This window comes from Hibiscus syriacus, unplaced genomic scaffold (assembly GCF_006381635.1).
Source record: "Hibiscus syriacus cultivar Baekdansim isolate YM2019G1 unplaced genomic scaffold, ASM638163v2 tig00109937_pilon, whole genome shotgun sequence".
NCBI lineage: Eukaryota > Viridiplantae > Streptophyta > Magnoliopsida > Malvales > Malvaceae > Hibiscus > Hibiscus syriacus.
Window position 1 is genome coordinate 73,277 of NW_024062534.1, and position 19,976 is coordinate 93,252.

A 19,976-nucleotide genomic window follows, 5' to 3' on the forward strand; every position below is an offset into this window, starting at 1 on the left:
ATCTAACAATAACGTAAAAAACTAAAACATGAACATCAAATGGTAGTAATGGATGAACTTTCTCTCAGCCAAACACACCACCAGTCCCCAATTCCCCTTGCAACTCCTTTCTACGTTGCTCTTCCAAAGGATCTGGACTCTTCAGCATTCTTCTCATACGCCTAAGCATGATAATAAATCCCTTATTCAACTTTAATAATAACTGAAAAAAATTACTAAAATATAGTAGCACTTGGGATTTTATCTTGTTTATGCGGCTTAATACCTGTCTTGAGCATGATGAGCAGGGAAAGTGGGCATGAAAGCTTTAGTCTTGGGAAGAGGAACTTCACGAAACCATTCATGGTTAAGAGCAGCTTCAGCTGTAATACGCTGAAAGTGATACCACAGGCACAATAAATCATCCACCAGAACAATGATATAGTAACCAACATGTTATGCAAGCCAAACTATTTACCTTCTCAGGGTCATAAGTAAGAAGTTTATTCAACAAGTCAAATCCTGCATCAGAGAGAACAGCCGTTCCAGTGAATGATGTTGCTGGAAATTTCTTGCGCAATCTGTTATACCTGAAAGGAAAATATCAGTAATTAATACAAACAAAAATAAATGCAATGTTAATGAATTATCACCAATGGCAATGTTAATGAATTATCACCAATGGAGGCAAGAAAGCCAGTCCAAAATCACCCAAAGCTGGAAGCCTGGGAAAACAGTAGGAAAAATAAGAAAACTTGTATACTACACTCAACTGAATCTAATAATATTTTTACATTGGAATTACTCATTTAGAAAAACATTTTAGAAAAATTCGTTTAGAAAAATATTCCCAAACAAAATGTATAATAAACAATCTTTGGTATCAATTTCTTTGAAGGATGCAACTTGGTGGGAGAAACCATTTATAGGATTTCATCATGGATTATGCACGAATGAATACAGGAATGGATTATGCAATTTCATCTTCTTTAACGATGTGTGGTGGTTATAAAATAATATATATTTGTACGTTTTTTAAAATTATTGATAAAACATACGAATCCTATAAAATTTATTTCTCGAATTCATACATGAAGAAATCAACATTTCCTTTCAAGATCACTTGATGGGTTCTGTTCTTATTCATTTTTATTAGTACGTTCTTTAATCATTGACTTCCATGTTTATTATCTTGTCGGATTGCCGCTTTCGATACAGCTCTTAGAGTTAAGAACTCCAGAGCAGCAATGGCAGTTCCTGCAACTCTTGGTCTCGACCCGATGGTTTCAAATACGGTAAATTAATGTACCCATTGCCCTGAGAATCCTCCTGTTTATCTTCAGCCACTGCAAACTCTTTGAAGGCATATATTTTGGTTTCAGTTCATTGGTGATCATTGTTCTTCCTTTTGCTTGATACGCTGTTATTAAGGTTGAGCATTCAATTGAGTTGAGCAAAAAGAAATTGAGTTATTCAAGTTCACGAGCCATATTTTATAACTCAAATTTTATTTTAAATATTTTAAGTCGAGTCAATTCGAGTTTCTGATTAAATTTAATTATAAATATTTATAAAATTATGATACTATTTGATTTCAATTTAAATGAATTTTTATTTTTATTATTTCATATTTTTTATATGTGATATACGTATCAAAGTTGAGGGGCTCGATTCAAATTTGAAAAGAAATCCATCAATTATTAAAAATTTTGAGTTATTCGATTTCTATGTTATAACTGATTCAAATTTAATTTTTTTTTTTCGAAATGAGTCAATTTATGAAATTATAAGTTGAATTCGAGTCAAATCGAGTTTTACTCATATCTAATTTTTATGGTGTAATATGATTTATATTCACTATGTACCACCTTGAAGCATGATCTTGTTCAAGCTTCGTTTAAGGCTTCTGAAGAATATAAAGGTTCTACCAAGGTATGAGTGTTTTGGCCAGCCGATTCCGTTACCGGATTTCGGCCTGGGAGCAACGCAAAATTAGCACCTCCGAAGAACTACATGGATGTTATAGAAGTTAAAAACATCAACGGATTCATTGTCATGGTGGAGAATTTGTCAGACGACGGAGCAACGAGCCATTCTAGTCTGGCCGGATGAGCACATGGTGAAGAACTACCATTTAGGACTGAACCACAGGTCCCAAATCAAACAAAAAAGTTGATATTCCAGTAAGATACCTTAGAACTGATATACATATAGCGGAAACAATTTACATTTTGATCAGATTGAACAATATGTATCAAACTATCATCATTACACCACACAAATCATTTAAAACTTATGCTACTTACTAAATGAATTGGAGCTCCAAAGTGAAAAACATGATTTTACAAACATCTATCCATCGAGGGCGAAGGTCTGCGAGTCACAGTCCGACTCCATGGCAGCCGAAGTTCTATTGTAGAACGATATCTATCAGCAAATATGAAGCATCGACTTTTACTAGGCTGCCTGGAAAATAAAATAGCCGGCAGCTGATGTTATAATACCAAGCACTCCACCAGCAAAAACCTGTAATTTAGATGGAAGGTTGAAAATTATAAGTGGTTATCTCAGATGAAGTTGCTCGTAGCACCCGATGTTACCATAAGCAACACCGGAGATCATTGCAGTATCGAATCCGTATGTAGATCGACATCAGAGTTAAAAAGTAACCCAGATTTTTGTAGCCATTAGTTACATTTGAAACATCTATTGCTCAGAAGAAAAACATGAAGGCTCAGGACTACAACATCCGAGAAGCTTAAACTAAAGGATGTTCAAGAACAAGAGTGTGGATCGAGTAATTGTTGCCGGTAATCTGCCACGAAAACGTACCTGGGGAGGGGTGTGACCGAGAAGTTCACGTAACGGCCTGGTCTCGGCCAGAGGATGTTCAGCAGGCAATTCATAAACAATTTGATTCAGGACCTGAAGAACATGCAATTTGTCAATGGATACATGAAAGAAATCAAGTTTAAACCAATTGCTTGTGCATCCCATTTCGTAATGAGAGAATGCAGTTTATAACTAAAGCTTCTATAACTTCCAATTACTCAGAATCAAACCTCTGCCTGCCTTCCGGCATGTAATCTCACACCAGTTGCATCAAACATTACCTGCAAATCAAATCCATCCCATCAAAACTCAATCTTCAAAGCAGACCATGTCGGTGACACGAGAAACATATTCATTGATTGCAAGTTCATTAGCCATGTTGCGTTTTTCTCAGGTACTAGAAATCGGTATTTAGCGGAAACCAAGATCAGCAACAGCAGGGACAAAGAAAGCAATATCTAAGAATCATGCCAGGCTTCCATTCGATGTTGTTTATAAGGCAACCATAAAACAAGAAACAAAGGATCATACGATGCATGCTAAGATCGATGCGGTTGCAAATAGCGATCCTCCGAAACCGTCTTGGAATCCGATGGCAGTAGCAAGAGCAGTGACCGTCGAAGAATGGGACGAAGGCATCCCACCGGATCCCACAAGTTGGCTGATATCCCATCGCTTTTCCTTGTACCTGCAAAATGGTTGTGTACTTAGATTTTCTTCCCGTCTCGTAACGAAAATCTAGCCATTGGGTGAAGAAAATAATTCAAATGAAGGCATTAAAACTCAAAAATGATATCATTACAAAACAGGAATTGAATCAAGCTAGAGCTGACCAGAATTACAACTTGAATAATCAAAGACCCCCAGGACTCAAGAACATAATGTCGACACTAGACATACTTGGTAACTGTAATCACTAATCAACCAGCTATTATCTAAGGCACCTTTTATTTCATCAATGAAGAAAACGGTAATTACCCAATTAAAAGCTCTAGGCAGCAAGTTGATTGAAAGTAGGTAACATTTGATGAACGGTTCGAAAATTGGTTGAATAAGTTCGTTTATATTTGTTTATTAAATTAAATAAATGAGTATGAATAAAAATTTTATGTTCATTCAATATACAAACGAACACAAGAAAAAGTGTGTTCAGTTCGTTTATGTTCACGAACAAACTCGTCGATAAGCTTGTCTATAGATTCGTTTACCCAATTCTCCTTTAACTTTTATATTTTTTGTTATATTTTAAATATTTATGAAGATAGTAACTAAATTAAACATAGAGTGAATTTTGAAGTTCAAACCGTAAAGTCTAAAGAACTAAAGGACTAATGGCATAATTTCATAATTTCTGATTATATAAACGAACATGTTGGCCTACATTGAAGGAACATGTTGCCGACCACTAAACGAAAGAAAATGAACATAATATTAAAAATTTAATCTCAACCGACTGTGAACATTAACATCTTCGAAAATAAACAAACCAACACAAACACAAACTTATTTGTTCGAGCGGGCGTATTTACAATCCTAATAAAATACACGTAATAAACATGCAGTGAAATGATTCTCGGATATTATTAAAGAAACAAAACAACAATTTAAGATTCATGGAAGCTAAAACAACAGGAGACTTGGGGATACCAGGAGGTGAAGAACTTGATAGATTGGGAAATAGCAAAGGCAATAAAAGCACAAATAAGAGGGTAATTAGTGAAAACACAGGAAGAAGACATTGACGAAGAGAATGATGTGTGGCCTGCTCCTCAATATTCTCTTTCCTTCCTATCAAACTGCTGCTATACTGAAAACCTTTATTGATGGAGCAACGAAGGAGATGAAAGGGCCAAATTCAGAAAGAAGAGAACAAATGGGCAAACCCCAAAGTGGATATTGGGAAGGGAATATGTGAACGAAGATGAGCGGATTGGGCGGCCAGTTTGACGGATCCTATGAAAAGCAGGAAATGGAGACTAGAGAGAAACAAAGGGGATTGCTTTGCTTGAAATGAACTAAAATTAGAGGGCAATGGGCATGTCATATTCGTTTCTCAAATACAAACCAAAACAACTAACGGTCAAGGTTCCACTAGGGATGGCAAACGGGCGGGTCGGGTGCGGATACCCCTCCCTCATTCCCATACCCACTTAATATTTTTCAGTCCACCACCCGCCCACCACTCATGATGGGTATAAATTTTCAAATCCACACCTGTCCACGCGGGTACATTTTCAAATTCATCCCCACACCCATTACCCACTAGCGACATACGCATCTAGACCCGCCTGACAACAAACTAATGGAATGTTGGAGTTGGTTCCCAAACAGTTCGTGATGGGGTAGCAGCGCATGCTTCAATTTGTCAGAGGAGTGGCTTTACGAATGTTATGGAGACAGATTGTAGGGAGCATGTAGTCGCAGAGCTTAATGCTTATAGTGCGCCTAATATGGGTTTTGAGGGGCTAAAGAACATGAAAACTGCTGCTTTTGATGTTAATGCTTATAGTACGGCTAATTTGTGTTTGTATGGGCAGCATGAGCTAAAGAACATGAAAAGTGACGTGGTTAGTGGGATTATGGGTTTAATCAAAGAGCCGAATATTTCCCTAATTAAAGACCAGATTAAAGACTAAATATCTTTAATATTTGGTCAAATTATATGTTATATATTATACAATATTAAAATTCATAAATTAGTCTCTAAAATTACACCTAAATTCATTATGGTCCAAAATTTAATAGATATTTAGTTGGGTGGGCGAATGCGGGGCGGCTAATGTCTCAAACCAATTACCCGCCCACCACCCACGACGGGTACCACTTTATAAATCCACACCCGCCCACTACCCGCTAAAATTATACCCATCCCCGCTCCAATTGAAGCGGATGCGGTGCGAAATCCACGAAACTGTACCCGTTTACCATCCATAGTTCCCACTGAATGGCGATGCTAATCATGTCTCCAATATACCCGCACCACTCACCGTCTCGTCCCAAAATAACTATATATACTTATTTATTACACATTAAAATATTTTAATATATATTTTAAAGTGTGAAATCGAATCAAAATTGATATTTTTTATATAAAATAAAATAAAAATAATATGATATGATATGACTACAATAAATCAAAAATTTATCTTCATAAGAAAAGTTTCAATTTGTGGTTTGGTAATAATCGCGAACCCACTTAATTATTACCATATTAAATTATGGGTAAATATTTTGATTAAATCGAATCAAATAAAAAATTCATTTAGTTAAGTTTATCATTTAAATTTTATTGTACAAATTTTATTCAAATTTTGAAATGAGTCGAATTGAATGCATTTATTCTAATATTTAAATAAGATTTATAATATTATTTAATAAATTAAAATCATCTAAAATTATATAATATGTTTGTTATTATTTTTTTTAAAAAGAAAGAATTTTGAGAATAAATTATTAAAGAGAAATATAAAAAAGTTAAAGAACTTATAGGTAGAAAGAATAGGAATCGCATTTCTAAGATAAACGTGGTCGTTTTACCTATTGTAAAAAAACGGCAATTGGAGAATCAAATTGAACAAAATTTAAAATTTTAAAAAATATGTGAAAATAAAAAAAATAAGTGGTGGGAGAGTATAAAGTTCAAAATTAATAAAAAGAATATAATTAAAATTAAAAAAGAATTGAAAAGCAAAAAAAACTCAACTGTAAAAAATAAATTATTTAATTAAAAATAAAAATAATATTTAATTTTAATTTCGATTGTCCAACATTATAAACATTATAAATTTAAACTCGAATTAAACTAAAAAAAATCCAACAAAAGATTCAAGTTGACTTGAATAATTCACAACTGGACTTGAAAGCTGATGATTTTCACTTTACATCGACAACTCGGATTATACGAAGAAGAATCTAGTCCAAGTACACATATAAAACAAATGTACAGAATCCATCTTCCTTTAATGAAAATCAAATAATTGAGTGAGCAACTCCAATCGCCTGCTTGGACAAACGTCATCCGACTTTTCCCATTATTTTTCCAACCAAAAACAATAATGAAGATGAATACTAATACCCAATGTTTTTAAAACCGGACCGGACCTTGAACCGGTGAAGGTACTAGTTCAACCGGGTTCAACTACGGTTGAGTCGGATTTTATATAAAATATTTTTTTTTAATTTTACATAATATCCAAAACAATATTAATATATATATATATATAACACTCTTTTTAAGTTTATAATATAAATAATTGAATAATTGAGAAATTCATATGCAATTGTAAATATAACGAGCAACAAACAGAAACATCATTACCATATAAATAGAATGCCATAAAAACAAAAGAATCGAAAACCTTGTTACATACATTGAACGAACAGTATCACAAATTTCTTTTTTTTTTTGAAGTAAAAAGTGAGCAGAGACGGTTCCATTTCCACAAACTCGACATAAAGTTTTATAAGTTCCACATTGAACAGAGACTAAAACAGTACGCTAACAAAGGCATTAGTTCTAAGGTTCCTTTAATATTATGTTTCAAAACCAACATGTCAAAAAACATGGTTCAAGCAAAACCAGAACCAGATGGAGCTACACTATAGCATAAATGGAGCACAGGCGCGGGCAGACCATTTCAGTTTTCTCTTGCAGAAAGCAAAGAAGCAGCAGCAGCTTTTAACAGTATCACAAATTTTGCACTAGTTTTCGAAGAAGAAAGATCAAGTTGAATTTCTACCAAAGAATGAATATCAAAACGTACTATATTAAAAACCAAATCCAGCAGAATCAAGCTGCAATTCACACTAGAATCAAGATCGGCTACAGTTCATCAAATTCCATATATATAAAATCGGGCCATAAAAATCACACAACGAGTGAAGATCCGCAAGGATTTATAATAAACTACAAACTCAAAGATTTAAATTCAATTAAAAGATGAATTAAAAATATAAAGAAATGGGAAGCTTAACCATTATCATCTTACGAGAATAAGGAACTGGAACTCAATGAAATGTTGGTGAGGGAGTGGTGATGAAGGAATCCAAAGTGGAAAAGCCGAAAAGGGATAGGGTTTACTGCTTAAACGTTCGTGAAATAAAAAGAAAAATTGAAAATGGCTTAACCCTGCAAAATCAGAAAATAAATATGGGTTGAAAAAAATCATAAAACGATGACGTTTTGTTTAATTAAAAAAAACACAGAACCGCTTGAACCGATAGAACCACCAGTTCACACCGGTTTTACCGGTTCACAACCAGTTTTACCGGTTTCTACTGGTTCTTTGCACATCCGGTTTTGCATGCTGACTGGACCAGACAGATAATCGGTTCCCGGTTCAACCGGTCGAACCGGCCGGTCCGGTCCGGTTTTAATAACCATGCTAATACCTGTGTAAAAATAAAATCCAGATTCCTTTGCTTTATTATTTCTTAAACCGCTATCCATATATTCACGGCTAGCCAAGCAAGCAATTTTCCACCTTACAAAATTAAATTTATAGAACAAAATACGATGAACAAAATTAAATTCACGGCTAGCCAACCATAGTTCATAAACTAGTAAATTCCATGATTCCATAATCATGAATAATCATATTTTTCAGTGAAAACCGTAATGAGAGAACACATACCATGTAACCATGATTCATAAGCTAGTAAATCAATAATTTCGCTGAAATGTATTTCAAAACATATAAGACAATCATGTAGTACATAAAGAACACACTAGAAGATCCAAGTATTTTTCAAAGGTACTTGGTAGTTATCAAGAATGGAAAACATGAAACTTATGTAATTTGATCGGATTCCAAGATCGAAGTCCTATTAAAATGGATCGATTACTAACGGATATATCAAACATTTAAAGTTGATACTTTAGGACCCATTTATGGTTCAAGTGCATCAGGAAGGTGTTCATGAACCTTTACATCAAAATAATTCAAGATCAAATTCACTGAGAGTGATTCCATTATTTAGGCCAACAAGGGCATTTTAGACATTACGATTTCTAGTGGATTCTTAGCAACTTAAACTAATAAGGATTAATCGATGATTCATGGTATTCAATATTTATGTCAATTTATTAGGATACCAGATCAACTCAAACTGATCAAATCCCAACATTGTGATACATGTCTACCACTTTAATACCGACAGCACTAGTCGAACTGATCATCTTCAGAACCATCGTTGAACAGAGCTTGACGAACTTTACTTATTCCGATTGTATTACCTTAATTTATGAATTGCAATTGTCTCCAAGTTGACCAACGTACTTGAGTCGTACTCTCCAACCTTTAGAGGCGATATAATACTCAGGTTTTCTCAGTGTTTTCAGAATTTATCCAATAACATTCACTTATTTCTAGGTCATTAGGGTATTTAGGTTATTTAGTAATTAAATCCTTCCCAATCACTTCGGAGATTCCAGAGTAATTCAAATGTTTCCAAAATTCGGATACATACGGTACTTCTATTCAGTTCAACTTGGTCATATAATAAAGTGATTTTGGTATTCTAGTTTGATTTATTCATTTCAGAGCTTGAGGGTATTTAGTTATTCCAGTGCTTAGACGTTCTTTGGGTCATTTTACACTTCAGGGGCATTCTAATATAGATCCGGTATTTAAATCAATTATTCCAAGGTTCAAGTGGATCAAGATATGAGTTCTCAGGTCGTCTCCATTATCATAGCCATCCATTGTGCTTTTACACTTTAAGCGTATCATCAACATTCCACTCAATTCTATCAGTGACATTACTTTCGATAAATTAGGCTTGAAAGTATTCTAATTGCTTTAGCGTTCAGGGTATTTTGTTCCTTTGATCAATGGAGGTTATTTAGTTCTTCCATAGCTCGATGACATTTTGGTGATTCTTTTCAATTCAAACATATGCACTATTTCTGATAATTGGTCAAGTATGTCTTTTCTAGGTTATTTTTCACCATTCGGGGAAGTCTTGGTATTTTACAGTACAAGGGCATTTTCGTAATTTTACCTTAAAAGAAATTTATCAAAATTTACATATCTTAAAATGAATTCATTTATTATTGAATCACTGAACTTATAATTATTTCCGATCGATCTTCCAGTTTCTCTTTTTCGAGCCGTCTGATTCTTATATTGTATTTTGTCTTTATTCCAATTTACGTATGAGTCCAATGATAGTTAAATACATCTCATGGACCAATTATTTCCATTCATGCATTTAACATCTATCAATGAGTTCCGAAAAGCATACAAAAGGTAGTAGAGTATTATCTTGATTTTCGTTCCATATTAATCGACCATTTAAACTACATTTGATTGCCCTCAAACTTTAATTCAACGTCCAATTATTCCTTGGATACATAACAAACAATTTTACTTCAGAAACTGAACTTAATCGAAAAACCCAATTTTGATTTCGAAGATAAAACATTGAAAAACAGCTCATCGAGTGCGAATTTGAAAAAACGGACTTCGGATTCGAACTTAGGACATCGAAAAACACAAAATATGACTTTTTTCAAAAAAGTTGACTTAAAAAACGGTCAAAGTGTTGACTTTGACAAGTCTCGATCGGTTGAAGACAGACCCAGATTCGGTTGAGTTGACCGGTTCAGTCCGGTCCAAGCTGGCTGGACCGATTTTTAGAAGCTTCTTGGATCGGCAAGGGATCCCCACGCGCACTGCCGGCACGTGGCAGCGCGTGCGACGGCGACAAAGGCAGTTTTGGGCGGCCGATTACTCCAAACGAAGAAAGTGAACTAAATATTATAACGAAATGCTTACCACAACAGATGCACAACGCACGACGATAGAGCGACGATGAGGGGACATGGTTGCATGGGTTTTGATTGAAACTTCTCAAGGAGTACCGTGGCAATGGCGGTGCAATGAATTAAAACCGAGATCGGTTGAAAATAAAGAGATATAGTTGTGGCCAGTTAGTTTGTAATGAACAATCGATGGCCAAAACTACGACGTATGACAGCATTCCATGGTAAAATACCAAGGGGGTTTTGGTCGTGAGGTGCTGACAATCACGAAGGTATCAACGATGTAGATTATGTGATCGAGAGACGTCGAAATCGACAGCCATGAGTGACGAGGAAGGTTAATAGTTTTGGGTAATTTTCCATCCGATGGGGGTAGGGGGAGAAAGATTTATTTTTCTCAACTTAACACAAAATGGGAAATTTCAAGGTTAAGTCCCTGAACTTCCCAGAGTTTCAACCTGAGCTGCAAGTTTCTAAACTTGCAATTTAGACCCTTAAATTTACTTGAATCAATAAAATTTAGCCCCTAACTTGGGGTGTGACAAAAAACCAATGAATTTAATGGCATGCCATGCCATTCATTGGAATGCCTCTTAGACAAAAACTTCCTCTGCAAACAAGGATGAAAAATTGAAATATTGTAGAACTACCGAGGATGAAAAATTGAAATGTTATAGAACTACCAGACAAGACATGGCACCCTCGATTTTGAGAAAAAAAAAGTTTGTATTGGTTGAATAAATCTCAACTTTATATCCACTTGCAGAAAAGGGCAGCAAACACGCATAATAAGCTCTATCATTACAATAACTTGTACAAGAGAATGAGACGGGTGACGAATGGAAACTTAAAAAGAAAAACAATAACATGAACAGCAAGGGCAATCGTTTATATCATATTATCATAAGTCTCCCATTCCATCTATCTTGTCTACATTCATCTTAACTGTAATGAAGCCAAGGACCAAGAATTTGTACATACCTGTCGTGTTGTGACGCAAAATCCTCTTATGCATGGGAATTCTGTGCAGGGAATTCAGGGAATTCTGTGCAGGGGTGTCTGTGTCAAAACACAGTGGAATATGTCTCAGTACCTGTTGCCAAGGAGATGGAGGAGAAGCTAACAAAATTGAGCTCATATTATTTTCAATAATCATAATAATTGAATATGAATGAGGGGGTAGGGTCTTAATTCATGCTTTCTCCGACAAAGAACAGGATCCAAAACAAGCACTGAACTAACAACAAATTTAGTGATGGGGCAAAAACACAAATGCCCCCACCCCGTACTGCCTATACTAATATCAACCTAAACAACTTTACAATTTATGTCACCACCACAAACCGGTGGCATTTCTTACAAATAAATTTGGACCCAGACAACCCAATGCCAATAAATTTGACCACAAAATGAGTTTAAAATCCAAAGCACTTGCCAATCCCTCCAAATAAGATTGCGGTAGCAAAGTCAAAAGGAAGCTGGTGAAGCGCTGCATGTTTGGTCTGATTGAAAGGCTCGCTCTCACATTATAGAGCAGTTACACTTAGATTCTAGCTTTGGAGGGTTCATACTGTCCATCTTATTTGGAATATCAACATTATGATTTGAAGGCTCATAGGCATTTTCATCATTGACAGTCTTGGTAGGCACAGATTTTACATCAGTTTCTACCCGCCTCTGCCTGACTTTATTAGATTTTGAAGTCCATCTACCAACAGTTCGCCCACGTAAATCTTTCCTGTCAGAAGTGGATTTCCCCAAGATCGTCACAGTTGGCCTGGAACCTTCCAATGGCACAGAACTTTCCCTTTCAATGGCAATGGTAGCTGCCTCGTAGGCAAGATCATGGATAATGGAACTACAGAAAAGTATTGTGTCTGTTGCTTCTTCAAGTGTCAGGCTTCTGGCCTTACTTCCTCCACGACATTCTACCAAGCCAGTTGATTCCTCTGTCAATTAACATAAAAAATCCATCAAGGCTAAACAAAATCTCACTGCAACTCAGTAACAAATCAGAACTGAACTTCAGCAAAGAATCATATGGTGTGCAGCTTTGAGCACTAAATTCTAGAAGGCATTGACATCAAGAAACTGAAAAAATAAACCTTATCCGATCAAAAAATGAATATCATTTCAACAGACACAAGGTCAAATCCATCACTTCTTATGTACGAAAAAGAGTTCAAATAATAAATAAAATTAGTTTGTCACTTCAAATATTGATAAAAATTGCATGGTGGTAAATGGACTTTAACATGATACCAGCACAGGTATGTGTGTGAGCATGATTCATTTCAAAGCAAGCATTAATTTCCAATATTTGAAGTTAAAGCACTCCTAAGCAGAAAACACAACAACTAAAAGGGTCAATCAGGCCATCTAATATAAGGATAATGTCAATGAAAACATCACAGAAACATGCTGGTACCTTTTGGTCCAATGATATTTGATATACCTTTCCCTACGCCAGAGATCAATTGCACTAGAGTGATCTAAAAAGTTGTACTTGTCAGTACATGCCAGTACACTGTTTAGACACTCAATGCGCTTGTCTATCCCTTTTTGACCTTTTTTGTGAAGAGTAGTTAGGAGGAAGAAATACCCAAATTTTATGATCATGATTCAATGATAAAAATGATTTGGGGAATAATGGCAACGTTCACTTAAAAAAAATAATGGCAGTAGCTGCCAATTAAAGCAATTATCTGAAGACCACGAATTGGCAACATATCCATGGGGATAATCTAAAATTCAAACAACTCATACTCTTATCTCTTATTGAAGCCTCAAAAGTTCATTCAAAACAAAAAGGCAATCCTCACATCCATTATCAGAGCAGTAATTGCCTTATCCACAGCTTTCCAAGAATTGGTAAGTAATCGGCCGCTGAAAATTGGTGTAGGAAAACCTTATGAAGGTTGATTGAACTTAAACCATGTAACTTAACAGATTTGAAACTAGTATGACTGACAAAACTTGTGCTTCCCAAGAGTATAACTTTTATTAGAAAGGCCAAAAAGATCAAAAATAATATGGCAGTTTCCTTATTCATGATTAACTTTTGACCATTTGTAAGCCAACCTAAACGCACAATGTTAAAATTGCACCTGCTAAAAGACAAGTGGTAAGTTTGATCACAGACCTAGGTATAATTACAAACTTGAACCTCAACCCCAAAGGAAAAGAAAAAAGGGGTCAATCATGAAGGGTAATCCATGAGGGATTACAAGTAGCTCTTAGGGTTTCTATTTACTGCTCTTATAAATAAAACTCCAAGCAAGTAACAATGGTTGAAGAAAGAATAGTCTGATTTTCAAAAGGACTAGCATGGATAGTTCATGAAGGATTAAACATGCTGCATCCTAAAATTGTTTACGACAAACGGTAATGACCATATAAAAAATCTTCTCAAGAATGGAAGTAAGTTTTTACTTCAAGTTGAAAGTACGAAGTAGATGGAAAGCCGCAATGAAATAATTACATACCTAAAACACCAACTGCGTGATCTGACGTATCATGCTCCTCAACAGAAGCAGTAATATCCACATCTAAAGGTATAGCATCAGACAGATCCATGGATCTCTTCTTTTTCCTCTCAGAATTTGGAGACAAACTATCAAGTTCTGAACTGTAGGAACTCCGGCAGGATTTGTCAATTTTTATTTCTGAGATTGTAGTCAAACAGGTGTGGCCAGCACCCTCAACAGCATCTACTCCATCACGAATATCATTTTGCATACCGTGTTCTTCAAGAGTAGGATCTAGAGTGGTAGGTAATGCTTCAACACTTGAGGTTATCCTGGCATTACTTGAAAAGTTATCTCCGTTTTCATATGAACCACCATCATCATTGAGAGGAAATGGTGCTGCTGAAGTGTCCTCTAATGGCTCAGAGGTTAAAGTATCGATTACTCTGCTACTTTCATTCCACTCAATACTATCAGTTTTGGAAATTGCAGCACCAGGGAATGATGAATCTGCCTCTGAATTTTCTGAAGCTTTGGCTTGAGAAACAACAGCTATTTCCTCTGCTTCCTCAAATTTATGACCACGAACAGAACTCTCAAAGTTCTCATCATTTGTGCTAGATGCAAGACTTAATGCTTGGTAATAATTGCTTGAACTTTGAGACAAAGTAAAGCTTTGAGGCTTTGAATTCAAGTCATATCTGTAATTCTCCAACTCATATTTTCTAGCATTCAATTGTACACATGTATCAGTTTGTCTAGATGAGCTCAATTCGACAGAGGATGATACAGAGACACTCCCGTGTCCAACAGAGCTTCTGAAACTGTTAGAACTGTCTCTTGCATAAGAAAGATCTTCTGATGGTATGGTAGAAAAGGTCCTACCTAAAACAACAGGCCCCTTGCTACTGCCTGACCTCTTTAACAGCACTGAAATACCTACAACTTCTGATGTATTAACCTTCAAACCAGAATGTTCATCAGAGTAATGCCACTGCTGACATCCAGTATCCCTATCAAGTATAGAATAACCAACAGTTGGTTCAGCCATCTCTTGCTGATAACCAAGCCTCTGCTCACCTCCCTCCGCCAGAGAACCTCCAAGAGAATTTTCTTGAGAGAATTTTTCACTTTGCTTGATAGTTTTTTCATGCTGAGAAATCCAGGGTTCAACTGCATCAGTAACTTGCATCGGTGAATCAGATGGATGAATTGTGATTTCCAATTCAGGAATGGGTTTATTCTCTTCAGAAGCCTTCATAAATAACCCTGGGTACTTCTCTGTATCAGAAATGTCACTAGCAACTGTATCATGTTGCCTAGTGCAATCTGTGCAAAGACTGGTTTCTTTTTCAACCTGCTCAATTACAAGATACCTGCAACCACAATTAGAACAAATTTTTGTATTTTCAAAACTATCAACTTCTGAAAGATCTCCCCTGTTACACAGAGCATCAGAATTTGAAGTCATTTCCACTTTAAGACCATGATGACTAAACTCCCCAGAGTGGTCGGGGTCACATTGGATTTTAGAGTCTCTATTAGCTTCTTCGATGAGAATATTAAGTGAATCATTACGTGTTTCATAGCTAGCATCCTGGTGTACTGCATCCATCTTATCAAAGGCAAAAGCCTCTTCTAGAACATTGGCATAAGGTCCCCTACTGGATTCACTTGCCAGGTCATCATGCTGGTCACTTCCTTCAGTATCAAGCACAGCACTTGAACCTTGATGACAATTTGCATTACTGTTGGTGGTAACAGAGGAATTTTTGACATCAAAGAACTATGTGCAGAACTGCCCTTCCCAACATAAAAAGTGGTACTTGGAACACTAGATAATAGAGGTCTGAACATATTTGGAGGACTCTTCCGATGATCCTGCATCAAAATATTGATTACAATAAACTATAGGGTTTGTTTATGACCATGCACACTTGCTTTGCATTAGTTATGCACAAAAAAGTCTAATTGGGAACAAGTAAATGCATGAGAGGTAACAACACACCACATGAATTCTTTTACAACCATCATAAATTTCTTTTGGCTTAGTAAAGATATTGACCATGCAGATTGCATTGAAGTTCTTGAGTTATTGAACACATTAAAACACATCAAAAGAAAGCTAATTGCTCCGAAAGTTTACTCAAATACGAAATGTGATTCATAGAATGCACTAATTAAACAGGAAATTCTGGAGATTTTACTTTCTTTCCCCTTTTAGACATACCAGATTTAATTAGGAACTGAAATTTTCAATGGTCACTGCCAAAAACTTCATCCAACAATTAATTCTGACTATAACTCTCACACACAATGCTTACTAACTAGTAGGATCACATCAAACCCATCAATTTAAATTATACCATCAAGTTTGCAACCTCTAGATATACGGCATTATTGGAACATGACACAGGAATTTGAGAATACCGAGAGAACACAGTTTCACATTCCAACGAAAATGAAAACATTTTACATTGAGCTTCCGTATCTCTTCTCCATTACTAGATTGTCTAAATCAATACTGTCTGTATCAGTAAAACATCAGGAACAAAAACAGTCTTCCGTTGCAAGCCGTTCAGAAAGGAATTAAATAAACTAGGAGCAAATAAAGCAAGGTAGGTTCAGAACATTAGAGCAGAAAACTAACTATTTATATTTCAACACTTGTATATGGACCCGAACTGATGTAACAGATGCATATTAACCTAAAAAGTAATAAAATACCATTTGACGAAGAGCAGCATCAAAGGAACGTTTTGGAGCAGAACTTGGTGATAACACTCTAGCTGATTTCTTGTTAAAGGTTGCCCCCCTGTTATTTGTGTATGTACCAAGCCTCCTTGGAACAGAAAGGGTAGATCCACTTAGAGGAATAGATTGTAGAGGGTCTACATCATCATCACCAGATGATGCTATAGACCCTCTACTGTATGAACTTAATTGGTCTCGGTCATGACTATGAGATGAACTGACACTTCTAGAGGCAGTTGGGGACATCGATTTCCTGCCAAACCTTGCCTCCCTTCCGTTTCTAGACGCAGGTGAGGAACCCCTCACATACGATGCTGGTCGATCACCCAGAGAAGTACGAAGATTAGGTGGTGCATCTAAGGAGAAACCGGGGATATTTGACTGCCAAGCCCTTATTTTTGGTGATGTAGAGTTTCCACTACTTGTCCTTATAGGAGATGCTCCCCTTCTCCCTGTGCTTGTCCTTTGAGGAGTAGGTGTGGAAGACCTTTGAGAGGGTGTTGAACATCTACTAGGGGAAGGAGATGGTCTTCGAGTTGGAGAACATTGCCTTATTGGACTGGACTGAGGTGCTGAAGATGGCCTTCCTCTAGATTGGAGTGTGCTACTCGTAGACCGAGGTGATGGACTTAAACGATTTGGACTTGCACTGCCCCTACTGCTTCTATAACTCTTGTCCATCTGCAATATTTTCATAGAGGACGAATGGTGAAGATTTAGAAAGAATAAGATCAGACTTTAAGAGAAAACTTATAATGAAATGTTGATGAACTATTTCATCAACACACATACTTTCATTCCATAAGAGTGATATGATAACCTACTGTGGATGATCTTGATATGGAAATAGGTTGAGTCCGAGGTCTACCCCTGCGAGCATGGTTAGCTGGAGGTGGCTCATCATCCAATGAAGGAAAAAGGGGGGTGTCAGGTGGAGTTAATAACCTTCAAAATCACCAAGAATGACACTTTGTGAGGACCAAAAAACTTCAAGTTAGGATAACAGCACAATAGCGTGCAATGAATGAAATAAAAATGACCAAATAATACTAATTTCTTGCTGAGGCCATTGGCAATTACTTAATTCTAACATACACCAGAACAAGAACACGCCAACTTACATGCAGATTATATTACTATTTCAGCTTAGTTCCAAACCAAAAAGTTCATCATATCACAGTTCTAAACAAAACGTTCAAAAATCACAAAGATGAAATTATGACCTACCATTCATAGTCATTTTTCTCTTCATCTGCATCAAGGAGTTCACTAGTCTCCCCTCGAACAGGAACAGATACTCCAAGTTTGAAATCTGAAAAATATTTCAGTTTTGTAGCTGCAAACAATATTTCAAAACCAAAGAAAACAAAAAATGACGTTAGCTTGCAGACACTAGTCTGTTTCCTTAATTCACCAGCGAATATGCCCATACAACTGAAATCAAAAGGCAAAACAGAAAATTACAAAATGAATCTTCCATGTCATCCGAGGACTGAATCAAAAAATTATCCCTTTCTTTGGACTGCATTTCATTGAACAAAGCAAGGTCATCATCTTTTTCGTGTACATTTAACCCGCCCTCCAAACTGCACCATCTTTTGTGGGTTCCCCCTATAAGCTCCCTCGCTGGAGAGTGTCTCAATGCTGGAGAAGGAGGCATCTCTGCTGCCCTAATCTACCCCACTGAAAGAATCACAGCAATCCCTCCACCAATCTAGTAATTAACCAGTAATCTTGCCCAATAATTTACTCCCAACTCACCCTTTCCGTGTTTCTTCCAAGTAACAAATGCAGTCAACTTGAAAATATCTCAAAACAAGGGTGCAATGCCCGCATTGGAATAGAGTGATTGATAAAAAATCAGCAGCAGTAACTGAACAATAACGACGAATTTGAGATGGAAAATAGCCACCAAGCAGAACATTTCCAGCGCCGCTCAAAATTAGTGACCAAGTCAACGCACCTGTAGACACAATTTTATCCGCATCATTTAAAATGATTTCAGTAATGAGGCTAGAGTGAATTAGAATTTTATTTTTGTTGAAAATCCATTTCCGCTCTCGAATTTTGGTCTTGAGATGTGAGATCTGAATATTAGAGTTGAAGTTGAAACTTATTAAGAGATTTTTTTTTGGAGCTAGGATTTGAAGCTAAAAACAGAGAACCCGAAATCTTAGATCAAGAAATTAAGGTTAGGATAAAAGCGAAACAAAAGCAAGAAATGGATTCGCTCTTGATGAATTTATGATAACCCGTTGATTTAAACAAAGCAAAAGAATTGACAAGACCAACTTCAACAAACCCAGAAAATGTCGCAATTCTCCAGCAAATCACAAGAATAAACCATAAGTTTTTTTACTGTTTCATTTTCTTTCTTCCAAAAAATCAACAGAGAAAATGAGCAGAATAGAAGCAGATAATCATCGGCAAAGGAGGGAAAAAATCAAACATTAGCTGTCAGTAGATTAAGCTGTTTTAGGAATTTAAAAGGATTCTTAGGTTCGGGTTGATGTTTTCAAAATCAAAAACGGTTTAATACCTTGAGGAGGACCGGAAGACAGTTCATCTTAAATCCAGCGACAATCTAACGGCAGAATGTGGCGTTTAAAGTGTTAGCAACAGCAGGTCTCAGGCTTAGATTTAGAGGTTTCGGTGTTGATTTTGAGAAAATTATGCTGCTTTCTGGGTTTACAAGCTCAAAAGGAATATTCTTGTCAAAATTGTGAAGTTACTACATTTAAGGACAGCCGTGAACGGTGGTTGCCACGACGGCAGAAACTACAGTGGTACAAGAAACTGAGGGTAATAAGATTTTGTTTTTTTGGTTAAGAGGTAACAGATAATTTTTTAACATAATAAAAGATACCAGTTATAAAGCTGCTCGAGTCGGGTTGCGCAGGGTCCGCGCAGGGACCAATTCGTCCACCCGACCCGATTGCTTCATCCTCTTTTTCTTTTTTTAATATTCTTTTAATTGATCGAAATTTTGTAAATGTTTTTTTCCTATTTTAGGTTAATCGGATCTTATCAACTCTTAGGACATCTCATGTAGGGATATTTAAAATATATAATATAAAAATTAACTTTCAAAGTTGCATAAAAAAATATTATTTTAGTTTTTATTATTATTCTAAAATACTCTAATTTTTAATATTTTAATTTTTAAGTAAAATAATATT

The 19,976-nt window shown here is 36.0% G+C and overlaps 2 protein-coding genes across 2 annotated transcripts; both read right to left on the reverse strand.

Annotated features, from left to right (window-relative positions):
• LOC120210852 (cyclin-dependent kinase G-2-like) lies at nucleotides 1–1,376 on the reverse strand. The gene is made up of 5 exons (XM_039209516.1): nucleotides 1,296–1,376; nucleotides 691–704; nucleotides 458–569; nucleotides 266–372; nucleotides 1–161 (listed from the first exon to the last, which is right to left on the reverse strand). The coding sequence occupies exons 1-5, from the start codon at nucleotides 1,374–1,376 to the stop codon at nucleotides 65–67; spliced, it is 411 nt and encodes a 136-aa protein (XP_039065447.1). The 3' UTR covers nucleotides 1–64.
• A 10,320-nt stretch (nucleotides 1,377–11,696) lies between these two features.
• LOC120210873 lies at nucleotides 11,697–19,628 on the reverse strand. Its single transcript, XM_039209528.1, is given in 8 exon segments — nucleotides 11,697–12,525; nucleotides 14,062–15,819; nucleotides 15,822–15,924; nucleotides 16,771–17,478; nucleotides 17,622–17,742; nucleotides 18,025–18,133; nucleotides 18,262–18,760; nucleotides 19,337–19,628. Coding segments are annotated over 7 exon segments (3,423 nt in total). The 5' UTR covers nucleotides 18,458–18,760; nucleotides 19,337–19,628; the 3' UTR covers nucleotides 11,697–12,097.
• Nucleotides 19,629–19,976: the final 348 nt, after the last annotated feature.

What these genes read in the sequence shown, in the direction of transcription:
- LOC120210852 (XM_039209516.1), bottom strand. Translation starts at nt 1,376, where the DNA reads ATGATCACCAATGAACTGAAACCAAAATATATGCCTTCAAAGAGTTTG. An exon ending in TTACTTATGACCCTGAGAAG is followed by an intron (nt 373 to 457) that starts GTAAATAGTTTG and finishes TATCACTTTCAG; the next exon opens with CGTATTACAGCTGAAGCTGC. An exon ending in GCTCATCATGCTCAAGACAG is followed by an intron (nt 162 to 265) that starts GTATTAAGCCGC and finishes TATCATGCTTAG; the next exon opens with GCGTATGAGAAGAATGCTGA.